General features: G+C 41.4%; 1 protein-coding gene and 1 long non-coding RNA gene across 5 annotated transcripts in view; one reads left to right on the top strand and one right to left on the bottom strand.

Moving 5' to 3' along the window:
• Positions 1-12,815, top strand: part of LOC134944790 (uncharacterized) — a 129,499-nt gene that overhangs the window by 19,311 nt on the left and 97,373 nt on the right. The gene's annotated exons all lie outside the window — the stretch shown is intronic.
• ITGB6 (integrin subunit beta 6) overlaps positions 1-12,815 on the bottom strand; it is a 195,406-nt gene that overhangs the window by 157,274 nt on the left and 25,317 nt on the right. For all 4 annotated transcript variants that reach the window (XM_063933652.1, XM_063933654.1, XM_063933655.1 and 1 more), the window contains 4 exons: positions 9,007-9,211; positions 6,744-6,990; positions 5,689-5,854; positions 3,485-3,646 (listed from right to left, as the gene is read on the bottom strand). In XM_063933652.1, the coding sequence (XP_063789722.1) occupies positions 3,485-3,646; positions 5,689-5,854; positions 6,744-6,990; positions 9,007-9,211 (780 nt within the window). The remainder of the gene's footprint in view (positions 1-3,484; positions 3,647-5,688; positions 5,855-6,743; positions 6,991-9,006; positions 9,212-12,815) is intronic.

Raw genomic sequence — 12,815 nt, 5'->3', positions numbered from 1 at the left:
ACATTATGCCAGTGTCCTCAGTGTCCTCATTTCATATTATACCACATACCAGTGCCCTCAGTTCATATTATATAACAATGCACTCCAGTTCATTATATACCACATTATAATGAGAATGTCCAAGGGCATAACTAAATATATTGTAGGCACCAAGGAAAAAGTTTGTAAGGGCCCCTAAGTATATACCAATGGTCAAAAAATGTATATAACACATGTAACTTTGACAGGGGAGGTGGGAAGGTGAGCTAGATGGATCCGGTGTAGGGGTGTTTTAACCACTTAACCGACAATTTTTTCCCCCAAAAAAACACTCAGAAGTTGTCTTTTTTTAATGAGTGGATTAGGTGAAGAACATTAATTTAATCTTTTCTAAATAATTTTAGTTAAAAAAACTAAACAAATTAAATTCAAAATATTAGTCATTTTCAAACATCAGAAAATCGGTAGACACTGTTGGAACATTGGAAACATTGCGACCATCGCGACTTTCCTTTTAACAGCGGGGACAGCCACCAGGTACACAGGGGGGCTTGGGGGGATTGAATTACACTTCCCCAGTGGCTGCTGTTGTCTGCAGGCACTGGGTGGGAGGGTCCTGCTGTGCTGATCGATCAGCAATGATCGGCAGCATGGCAAACACTGGGGGAGAGTGCAGGAAGGCAATTGGCAGGGCTGTCTTTTCATATGGGCTTAATGGGCTCTTGCCCAAGGGCCCCATGAGTATAAGGGCCTTAGGCTTATAGCCGAGGTTCCCCTCTTTCCAGGGGTACTAGATTTTTGAAAATCGGCCCTGGGGAAATGGAGATATCCGACTTGAAAGCAGTGGTCCCCATCCAAGCCTGTTAATTGCTCTTCCCAGCCAGATATCTCGGGTTCTGTCTGACTTAGAGTTTTTCAGAGGGTATACTCCAAAAGCTGGGACTCTCCCCTTTTGGAAGACATTGGCAGCTTGTCTCTACTATGCCCAGAAACAGAGATATCAGCCTTCCAGCAGCTGATCCCTGCTCCAGCTTCACACGCCTGGTATGCAGTTTTATATTTGCATTGGTGAATTGCTCTGGCTCCTGAACTCTGATCCCCAAGTCCCCAATATCTCCTGAAAGGTTGGACTCTCTAGTTTTTTTTAAATCTCATTCAAAGCTAAGAAATCTAATTTCAGGAACTTGAGACATTTGCAGTCAAGCCAGCTGCCCTCCCACCAGAAAATGATGACTATTAAGCCCACTCCACTATCCACCCCTCCCCTATGTATTAAACACCCCTTACCACCCTGGAAGCCATATACCGGGGCCTCTTCATTCAGCCCAATGCCTCCTTCGACAGTTTAGCCCCATCTGTGCAGTAAAGGAGTAATTAGCAGAAATTACTGCTCCAAGTCCTACATGCTGAGCAGAAGATAGAACACCCCCTACCTCCAGCGGGACATCAAAGCTGCCGCTGATAGCACCCCCCACCCCTACCGCTGGAGGATGGGTAGGGGGCCCAGTGCATTGCTGTGCCCAGGGGCCTACACTGCTGTTAAGACGACCCTGACAATCGGACCTCTGAGAGCAGCAGCGGAGGGAAGTTTCTCTTCCCTGCTGCTGCAAACACTATTTATCTAATTGGTCGCATCCTGTGCGACCGGGTCAGATAAAGCACTTGTTGGTGTGGTCATATCTGATGCGACCATGCGAGGCAAGTGGTTAAAAGAGGAGAGGGTCTTGTTTAGTCTCCATGCAGCCACCACTCCTGTCACGAGTCTACTACACATGTGCGTATTTCTGGAAGAATGGTGCCAGTGCTATTCTCCCAGTGAATTCTGCATCAGAGAGGTAAGTATAGTCTATTTGAGCAGGGAGCGTGTTGTGGTGCTCAGAGCCCATTATATATACACTCCTGGGCTCTGGGTATTCCATGTCAGTGGTGGGCAGGAATCCATGCAAAATAATGTATTCGTATTTTATCAATTTAGGTAATGGAGGCAACTCAGCATACAGACAAAGATCTGCATTTATTTATCCGTGGATGCAAAGCCACCGGACTTGTGGCTGACTTGCACACCACTCAGTGCATAAGCTCCAACGTGTGCACGCACTCTCATTCTGTCATTTAAGAAAATTAGACTGCAATGAGCGGTAAGTTTGGACTATAACAAGCAGTATTCTAGGAGAGAAATGGAAAGCTTTTTACTGTTCCCTCATGTGCGGTTACAAGACTGTACACAGGCATAAGCAAACGCGGGGGGTGGGGGTGGGGGGGGGGGTGTTCCGGTTGCCCAGAAACCCCCCTCCTCTTGGAATGTGGCTCAAGTTATGACAACAATAGCAATGGTATATAATACTATTACTAGAGCGGCCACCACATCGTGCACTTTAAGGGACCTAGCAGAGCTGCTGCACATGCCCAGTTGTAGCAGCTTCTTCTACCAAGTTTGCTGTGTGTGTGGATCTGAGTTTTCATGCAGTACACTGGACCAGAGAGTAGCTACCAGGAAGAAGAGACAAGAGCCTTACCATGAGGTGGGTGAATGTGTGCTTAGAAAATGCAGTACTGGTTCTATTATATTTGTGTAGATATTTCTAGAGTTTAAGAACCTATGCCCTAGACCATCTATAGTGTTAAATGTTAATAATGTGTTTTCCATAAATTGCCTAGTGTATAAAAAGACCAATGTTATAGGGCCAGGGTCATTACTAGGTTCCTATACTGCTTCCCCAGACTCATGCACTTGCTCCAATGTTCCACAGAGTGGAATATTGTGGACTGTATTTAGAAACCCCCCTCTAGAAATCCTGCGTTTGTCACTGACAGGCGCCATGTTTTTGCACGTACAGCTGTCAGCAGATACATGCCCCGAAAACGTCCATGACTCGTCTGCATTTTCCCAACCACTCCCCATATACACTCTGTTAACACCTCCAAACAGTCACTGCCTGTCAATCACTTTACCATGAATCCTCATTGTGAGCAAGACTGCAGCAGCCCCTTCGCGCATTGCGATTGCGCACATACGCAGTCTGCCAATAATCGCTTAGTTGTGTGACAATCAGCCATTGCGAATAAACATGGAGTAGGCCCACAGTGAGATCTACAAAAAGTCATGTAGAGAGCCTTTAAGTTGGCAATTGCAAAAAGGAAAAAACAAATGTAAATGATATTGTGTTGTGGGCACAAGCTGCTTTAGGCGGACAGGTTGGCACGTTGTTGCATAATAAATGACACGTTTTACTGTTTGTAAATGTCATTTAATCTATAGAGTGTAGGTTTACGAGCTGGGCCCTCTTGTCTTCGTTTTTGTTACCGCCTAGTCTTGATTTATTATACTTTTATCCACAACTGTAAAGTGCAATGAGACTTGCCAGCTCTGTATAAGTAAATGTTAATAAATAATAAATGTACTGCCAGACATATCTATCGCTCCTTAAAAGTCTTGAAAATAACAGTAATCTCACAGTATCTCTCCTGATAGAATGTTTAAGCACATGAATAAAAAGCACTATACCTGGACAGTTGACATGTCGTATTCATTATTGCTGTCTAGATGGCATTGACTATCATTCGGAATCACAATACCGGACAATTTGCTGTCCATACCATAATGAGAATCAGCGTCCGTCACAAACACCAGCAAATGCATTGATCCATTCCTCCATCCAATTCGATCCTGTAACATCAGGAATATTTTAGTATTTAGTTTTAACAATAAATTTGTTTGAAGTTTGACACATAACATTGACTTATGAGATAATTGCCCTGAATAGCGGTAAGAAATAAGGGGAAGATTTAGCAATGAGTGATATTCTTGTTATCTCTCGTTACGAATGATAAATTGTGCTCCAGCCAATCAGCTCCTAACATGGCTTTGAAAAAATGAGAGATAGGAGCTGATCGGCTGGAGCACCATTTATCATTCGTAACCAGTGATAACAAGAATATCACTTGTTACAAATCTGCCCTTTTTGTTGGAACATCTCCTGCTATTGAGAACCATCAGAAAACAAGCATTACGTCGATATAAAAATCAGAAGGAGCACTGTTGATGGCACTAAAAAATAATGAAGTAAGGACATGGATGTGATCAGAATCACTGCATGATAAGGAGTCTATTCATGAAGCAGTGAAAAGTGTGGAGAAGTGAGCCAGTGGAGAAGTTGCCCATGGCAACCAATCAGCATTGAAGTAATATTTATAATTTACATACTATACAGTTGTACGGAGCAGCTGATTGGTTGCCAAGGGTAACTTCTTCACAGGCTCACTTCTCCACTCTTTTCACTGCATCATGAATAGACCCCTAAAACTGAAAATGTGAAGCAGCTGAGTGCTCTGATCCACATGGAGTTAGGTGCCAAGGAAAAGATCAACTTGCTTAATCTAGCATGGCATTCAATGGGTATGCTATGTAAGAGATTCCAGTATGCCTATGAGCAGTGTCGGACTGGGGCATGTAGGGCCCACCGGGGATATGCAGTGGTAGGGGCCCATGTTAGAGGTGTGGCCAGTCTGCAGAGAGGGTGTGGCCTGCCACCTCATTGGTTTGACTAACCATTAGAGAGTGTAACGTCTGGGCCCCTTCATAAATACATACAGTAAATTCAGCTGCTGCATGCATGATAATGTACCAGATTAATAACAGATTAATAACTGCAATGCACTGTACACCATAGTCCAGTATAAGGTAACATAGATATAATGTATAATTCAAGTGCACAGTCTGGAACCTGATCCTTAGAGCAGAAGGTGGGCCCCCTAGACAGTAGGGCCCACCGGTGGTTTCCCCTGTACCCCTGTGGGCCAGTCCAACCCTGCCTATGAGCTGTATTAAACAGTTAAAGGGCATAGAACAGGACTAGAGGTCAACACTGACACCGATAGCCTGGTTCCTGCATTAAAAGAAAAGGGCCAATAATCTACAACATCTTCTTGTAATAATGCCTGAGCTACATTTATATATGCTGGCTGGTCAGGAAGTAGTTCAACTATAACAAAATGTAAAGGTAATTTAAAGATGAGGCAGCCATTTTGTGAATGCAGGCTATCAATTCTCTAGGGATCAGCAACATTCATGATATCATTGGTTCCTAGTAAATACATGTTGATAGATTACATTCATATGTATGGTCAACCCACAAAAGGACTAAGGGCCTAATTCAGACCGGATCGCTGTTGGGTGAAATCGCACAGCGTCCAATTATCGAATGACTGCGCATGCGTACGGATCATAATGTGCAGGCGCGAGGCCAAACTGCAAAAAAATCCTGCGTTTGTTTATCGCTAGGCGAACGCAGGCTGATTGACAGGAAGTGGGCATTTGTGGGTGGTTTTCTGGGAGCGTCAGGAAAAAAACGCAGGCATTCCCAAGCGTTTTCAGGGCAGGTGTGTGACGTCAGCTCCGGCCCCAATCAGCCTGTTTGTATCGCACTGTAGGAGTAAGTCCCGGGCTACGCACAGACTGCACAGTATGGAAAAACCAATAGATGGTGAGTGAGGTGTGAATGGATTTGCAGATGTCCACTGTCTGGCGAAGTTTTTGCATGGCATATGCATGCATTCGCACACTTGCACAGGGTGGGTTTTCACTCTCTATGGGTGGTGGCTATCTGATCTCAGCCCTCTGCAAAATTGCAGAGGAGCAATCAGGTCTAAACTAGGTCCTAAATTAGCATCAGTTTATATAGAAAAAAGAATAGTAAGTAAACCACTTACTTTGCAGACTGCTGCCTGCATAATCGCATCAAATCCTCCTTCCGGTGTGTCAATATTCGCTGATATTTTCTGTTTCTTTACTATCTCATTAAAGTGTGTTGTATTGTGGGTTAATGATAAAACATGCTTATATCCAAAGGTTGGTAAGCAGTATATGGACACTGTGCTAGAAAATGAAGAAACATTCATTTTATACATAATACAACAATATGCAGAATTCTATTTTTCAAAGTAATACATTGATGGCTTGAACATTTACAGGAGAGAGCCAGGAGAGCCAGTAGGTTGATCACGTGTCAGGTTCTCCTACTAATATGTATCAAACCTTGGATAGAGAGAAAGTGGAGAGGGATAAAGTACCAGCCAATCAGCTCTTACCTGCGATTTAAGGGCTGTGTTTGAAAAAATAACGGTTTGAGCTGATTTGTTGGTACTTTATCTCTCTCCAATGTTTGCTACATCTCCCCCTGTACTTTGAAAAATGTCAGTTAGGAGACGACTGATTGGAAATGTATCTCTCGCCAAGGTTTGATACATCTTGCCCATAATCACCAATAGATGACCAGTCATATACTAATTGAAAGCTACTCTATTGTGGAAAAAATAAAATAAAAATTTAAAAAATTCTAGACATGAAAACAAAAATAAACGTTACTTCGAAAAGATAAAAAGTAATTTAGGTACTATATAAAAAATTGGTCTAGTTATGCTGCAGTAAAATGTATTTAGTCACTTGTGAAGCAAATGATATTGCTATATTAAAAACCTCCAAAACTGCAGAACAATATACTACAGTATAAGATAAATAACATTGCAAATTGTATTTAGTTATATGGTATATTTTATAAAACATTAAATATGTATTTTGATCCTAGTTTCTCTTTATAAGGAAAATGTTATGTCATATTGGCATCAGCTAAAGTTTTCAGTGTTCTGAAGCTGTCATCCTTCAATAAGTCACAGCTGAGTAACACATTATACACTGAACTTATAACAGTTACTCCTAGTCAGCAGTTAGGTGGACAGTTGTGACTAAAGATGAATAAGTTGCTTACTGGCAAGGGTTCTCAATTTCCTCTTTAACGGTTTTAATATACGGAGAAACTGGCTTTTCTACAAAAGTCCCGAACCCAAGGCGGAAGTTGCTTGTCAGTTTGCCCATTTCTTTTGAAAGAGTGGATCCAAGCTCCTGTATGGTCTTCAGATCATCATTCATAGAGCCAGACAAGTCCATAAGGTAATATAAATCTACAGGATAATCTTCACTTTGACGGATGTTGACTTGAAATGTTACTTCATCTCCTGGAGTAAACAAAGGCTGGGATTTTAGAATAATATTACTACTTTCGCTCTGTGGCATATGATTGTAAATGATAATACATACAGTAATATTTACAGAGCAGATTATTAGTTGGTAATAAAACATTTTTTCTATACATAAATGTCAAATATTTGAACATATTTTATGCAGATATAAATATATTACCAATAATAAATTTGTCCATTAGCCCTAAATAACCAATGATCAGAGAAGTAGAAACAACCGTATATTCAATAAAGGATATTAAACATTATTATCACGCTTAGCTTATAAAATGCCCAAAGATATGAATGATGGACATACAGGAGATCCTGTCAATGGTTCAAGTTTGCAATGGCTAAATATTTCATGTATAAAACAACAGTACAATATATGTTTAATCTGTTTTTGGTTTGTCTGTTTGTTCCGGCATCACATAAAAACTACTGGATGAATTTGGATTGCGTTTTCACTATTGGATAGCGTAATGACCTAGAAAGAAACTGAGGTATGTATAATCTCGATGTGACATCGAGTAGAGGAGCAATAAAAGAAAAAACAGACACTTGACACTGATTGCGTGCAGTGTGCAGGCACCTCAAGTCCAAAATGACTATATGTATCTAAATAAAAAATTTTGGGGAGAAATATACTTTTAGGGATGGTTTATGAACTACGGAGATTACATTTTTTTTTTTGGATGACATTCACGCGAGCAAAGCCACGGCAAACGCTAGTATAAAATAAACCCATGGCAAGATACTAATAATATTATTATTTGTATCCTGTTAAGAGATCTTAGATAGCTGTTTTTTAATCAATTTCTTTATGCTTAGGTCCTTGTTTCTGAAAGAGTGTGTGCTTGCCTTAGTTCAAATACAGTCCTTGGGGCACACTAACAGTGCATGTTTTCCAGGGCTCCTCACAAAATCTTTAGTGAAATGATTAGAACCATAAAATGTGTCAAACAGTAATGAATACACCTGTCCTCCAGCAAGGAGATATAGACAACATGCACTGCTAGCGTGACTTGAGGACTGGCTTTGAAAAGCATTGCTTTAGATCGACAAAGAACTGTCATGTCCTGTAAAGAATCATTGGTCAAGATCATTGTAGACTTGGATGCATACTTTGATCAATTCTCTCTGGGAGAAGAGAAGTGATGCCAATGGCTGGTGATAGGGGTGGGGCTGGACTATTAGTGTCATTTGGCCCTGCCCTGTCATGGTAAAATGTGTCTATAAGTGGTGGAGGAGCCAAATGAAGCTGTTATCATAGAATCACGTCATATTGGTCCAGCTGTTTCCTCACAAGCCATAATTCGTAGGGTGGGAATGATGCAAGTGATCTTCTGGGATCCAGGATGATCTTTTGAGATCCTGGGTGACTCCCCAAAACTTTGGTGGTCTTCCATAGGTTCTCGGAGAGTAGCTAAGTATGCTTAGATATTTGATAAAAATTCTGACCAGTATTAATGGAGAGTACATATCTTGAGGAAATCAATATCTTTTGAAAGGTATCCAGTCTGAAGGTGGAAAGGGAGGGAAACCAAACTGATATCAGCAGTATGAGGGAGGGTCCACTCTTTAACAACCTCATGGAAGAAAGGCTGTAGGAGCATTGAAAATGTCTAAAAACAGCTGGTTCCCATTTCTTTCTTGAGGCTGACACTTTAACACCTGCATGTGCAATGGGGACTTCCCAAACTTTTTAGTCCTTAAATTCCATCTAAAGACGGTGAATGACACATGTGGTGTTTTTAAAGGATCAGCCATTGACTGTACATTAAGAGCAAAGCAGTCATTTCATCTGACTTCACTCAGCACACAGGTAAGTAATATTTGACTTCCAGGTGGGAATATTGTAGACTTCTGTCTGATCTCTGTCCTTGCAAGGGAGGATATGGACATTATCAAAATCACTGATATTTATCACGAGACCACCCACGACAGACAAGATTGTGCTGGGAATTGTTCACAAACATTGACTTCTTCTTATATAAGGAAATCAAATCTTACCTGGCCTCAGTTTAAGGACAAGCTTCTGTGGCGAAATCTGTGTCACATCTTTGCTGTTTATCTGGACTCCTTCTGTCAATGGATTATTCTTGTGTGTTTCAATTTTGGATTTTGGAAATTCAATGTGGTTCAGTGGGCAGCCTTTCTGTAGGAGAATCTCCTGAGTGTCACAGCGGGCTGCGATATCTAACACATCTGTGAAATTCTATACAAGTATAAATAACAAAAATATTGGTTATAAAATCAGAGACAGGAAATGGTTATAACAAGCTCACATTCTCATAATGGCAGAGATGTGCGAAGCCTTGGAGGGTGATAAAGTGGAGAGAGATAAATAGGTCTATGAACTAAGCATTGGAGAGAGATAAAGTGGACAGAATAAAAGTACCACCCGACCAAACAACTCCTGTCTCTTTTCAAACATAGCCTGAAACATGACAGGAGCTTTATCACTCCTTAAGGATTAGTACACCCGCCCCAATGTCTGTAGGAGGCAGCCATTTTGATTATTAAGAATGCAGTACCTCATACCTCAGTGACATCAGTACTTCTCTGTAGCAGAATTTGCAATCCTTTGGATTGCATGTTGGGGGGCGCCCATCGCAGGGCAAGGCCGCTCAGCATGCTAACCGCCGCCCCTCTCAACCACACTGAAATTGCGATCTTTAAAAATAGGTTAGCCTCCTGCCGGAGCAGTCTGGCTGCACCCGCAGAAGGCCCGCCGCCATTTTAATGATCGCAGCAGCTGCTTGTGTCATCACGCAGCTGCCCTGAACGCGCCCCTGTCACGCCCACGGTTTGACTGGCACTGCCATAATTTCTCCGTTGCCGCCCCCACTATGCTCCATCTCTGCCTTGGAAACGGAGCATTGCGCCCCCCCTCATGCCTCGCGAACGCCTCTGCCTGATTGACAGGCAGAGGCGTTCGCATTTTCTGCGGGGCACCCACAGTAAATTCAGGCACATGCACAGAACGGGAGCTGCGCATGCAACCATGGGGCACTCATCAAAATTCTGGTTGGATCGCTCCGATCCAACCTGAATTAGCCCCATAGTTTTAATTTTCTAGTGATGATGGGGTAAGAAACATCGTTCTTGACATGTTCAGGATGTTGAACCACTTTAATTTCTTAAGAATGCTTTTACGTTTTTAACTGCATGCTGTCTTATTTCTACTGATATCGCTTACACACAGTATGAATGTTACTGACGTGGATCAATAAATACATTTCCCTGTTAGCAGCAATGTGTGCCACAGTAGACATTTTTAAACATGAAATCAGATGAACTAATGGGATTTTAAAAAGAAAATAGACAGTCAACACAAATTTACGTTATCTAGAATATGGCAGGAGTAGGCAACCCTTGGCGCTAGTATCACAAGATGGCACTCCAGGATGCTTTTAGTGGCACCTACTGGGTCAGTCACTCTCCTACTTGGCATACTGTGCCTCACCTCCTGCTCCACCTCCCCATTTGGCTAGACCCTGTCCAAACTGAAGAACCAAAATGTGGCCTGCATACCCAGCAAAGCCTGGGCCTCTGGTGAGTGAACCCTGTCAAAGTTATTCCTGCTCAGAAATAAAACATCAGTACAAAATGATGATGCATGTTTCTATCTGACTTAACCTGAGCAAACTACAGTAGCTTAAAAAAATGAAAAGAAACGGCACTAACATTCATTGTACCCATCTATTATGTTTGCATATACTGTAATGATAGTGGCACTCTGGACATTTTTGTGCCTTGCAATACTGAACGTCTGGAACCTACCTGGAAAAACGTTCCTAGCCATGGAATATGTTTTGCTCCCTGTACAGACAGCACAAAAAACCTATTTATCCAGCTTATGGGTCCTTAAAATTATGCGAAAACAGGATTTGCATGATGGTATCAAATTTAAGTAGCCTTACTATTATACAGTATATTTTTATTAATTTTCAGTTTGTGGCTTCAGTTTATAAAAGTTATATGCAGTATTATCTGAAGAGTGCGCCAAAAAGGAGTTTTCTTTTCTGATTCACATCTGTGCAGGGGCGTAAGTTCAACCCGGTCGCCTGGATGCAAGTTGGAGTTCGGTATGTATATATATATATGTAGAAACAGGGATTATTACTGCGCCACATGCGATAAAAACAGATATGTTGTATGATGACTGGCTAATAAGACACTCCCCTACACCACTAGTGGGCATACTTGCCTACTTGACCCTCTCCATGAGGGAGAAAATGCTCTGTTCCTGGACTTTCCTGGTAATGTATGATTGCCATCACCTGTGGTGAGCTAGTTAATTGATAAGAAAGGTGTTTCACCACAGGTGATGGCAATCATACATTACCAGGAAAGTCCAGGAACAGAGCATTTTCTCCCTCATGGAGAGGGTCAGGTAGGCAAGTATGCTAGTGGGGCGTCAGCTGTTTCCCTCAAATGGATACAGGGGTGGTAATTCCCTGAAACTAATGTAGGAACAAGGGGGGGTGAGGGATAAATAGCGACCAAGGTGTCAATAAAAAGTGGGTTTGCCAAATAAAATGTATTTATTAAATTAGCATAAAAGAGACACATAAAAAAAGAGACACATAAAAAAATGGGAACAACAATATATACACAACAGAACTAAAAGCACTTAAATGAATACATGCACTTAATAAATACAATTTTTCCTTATCTTAGAATGAGGTAGGTACAGGTCACCCAACGCGTTTCGTCTCAAGGACTTCTTCAAAGGGTCTTTGAAGAAGTCCTTGAGACGAAACGCGTTGGATGATCTGTACCTACCTCATTCTAAGATAAGGAAAAAATTTATTTATTAAGTGCATGTATTCATTTAAGTGCTTTTAGTTCGGTTGTGTATATATTGTTGTTCCCATTTTTTTATGTGTCTCTTTTTTTATGTGTCTCTTTTATGCTAATTTAATAAATACATTCTATTTGGCAAACCCACTTTTTATTGACACCTTGGTCGCTATTTATCCCTCATCCCCCCTTGTTCCATTTATATATATATATATATATATATATATATATATAGTAACATAGTATCTAAGGTTGAAAAAAAGACAATTGTCCATCGGGTTCAACCTATTTGTGGTCTCCTATGCACGATTATTTTGTATAAAATTTTGACTGAAGTTGCTGACTGCCGTTCCGATTAACCCCTCTTTTTTATAATAACCATAGTGCGTGACTATGCCCCGTAACCCTGGATATCCTTATCCATTAGGAATTTATCTAACCCATTCTTAAAGGTGTTGACTGAGTTGGCCATTACAACTCCCTCAGGCAGGGAATTCCAAACACGTATCGTCCTTACCGTAATAAAGCCTTTACGCCGTATTGTGTGGAATCTCCTCTCCTCTAACCTGAGCGAGTGTCCACGAGTTCTCTGTGTTGATCTAACCAAAAACAGGTCCTGCGCAAGATCTGTATATTGTCCCCTTATATATTTGTAAATGTTGATCATGTCCCCTCTTAATCTCCTCTTTTCCAGTGTAAACATGCCTAGTCTTGCAAGCCTTTCCTCGTATTCCAGCGTCTCCATACCCTTAATTAGTTTGGTCGCCCGCCTTTGAACCTTTTCTAGCTCCAGGATATCCTTTTTGTAGTAAGGTGCCCAGAATTGTACACAGTATTCAAGGTGTGGCCTCACAAGTGATTTATATAACGGGAGTATAATACTCTCGTCCCTAGCATCAATTCCCCGTTTTATGCATGCTAATATCTTATTAGCCTTCTTTGCTGCAGTCCTACTTTGGGTACTACTGCTTAGTTTGCTATCTATGAGGACACCTAAATCCTTTTCCAGTACA

Source organism: Pseudophryne corroboree, chromosome 7, assembly GCF_028390025.1.
Source record: "Pseudophryne corroboree isolate aPseCor3 chromosome 7, aPseCor3.hap2, whole genome shotgun sequence".
Classification (NCBI taxonomy): Eukaryota; Metazoa; Chordata; class Amphibia; order Anura; family Myobatrachidae; genus Pseudophryne; species Pseudophryne corroboree.
Note: the sequence above shows the minus strand (reverse complement) of the source record. Positions and strands in the feature narration are given on the sequence as shown.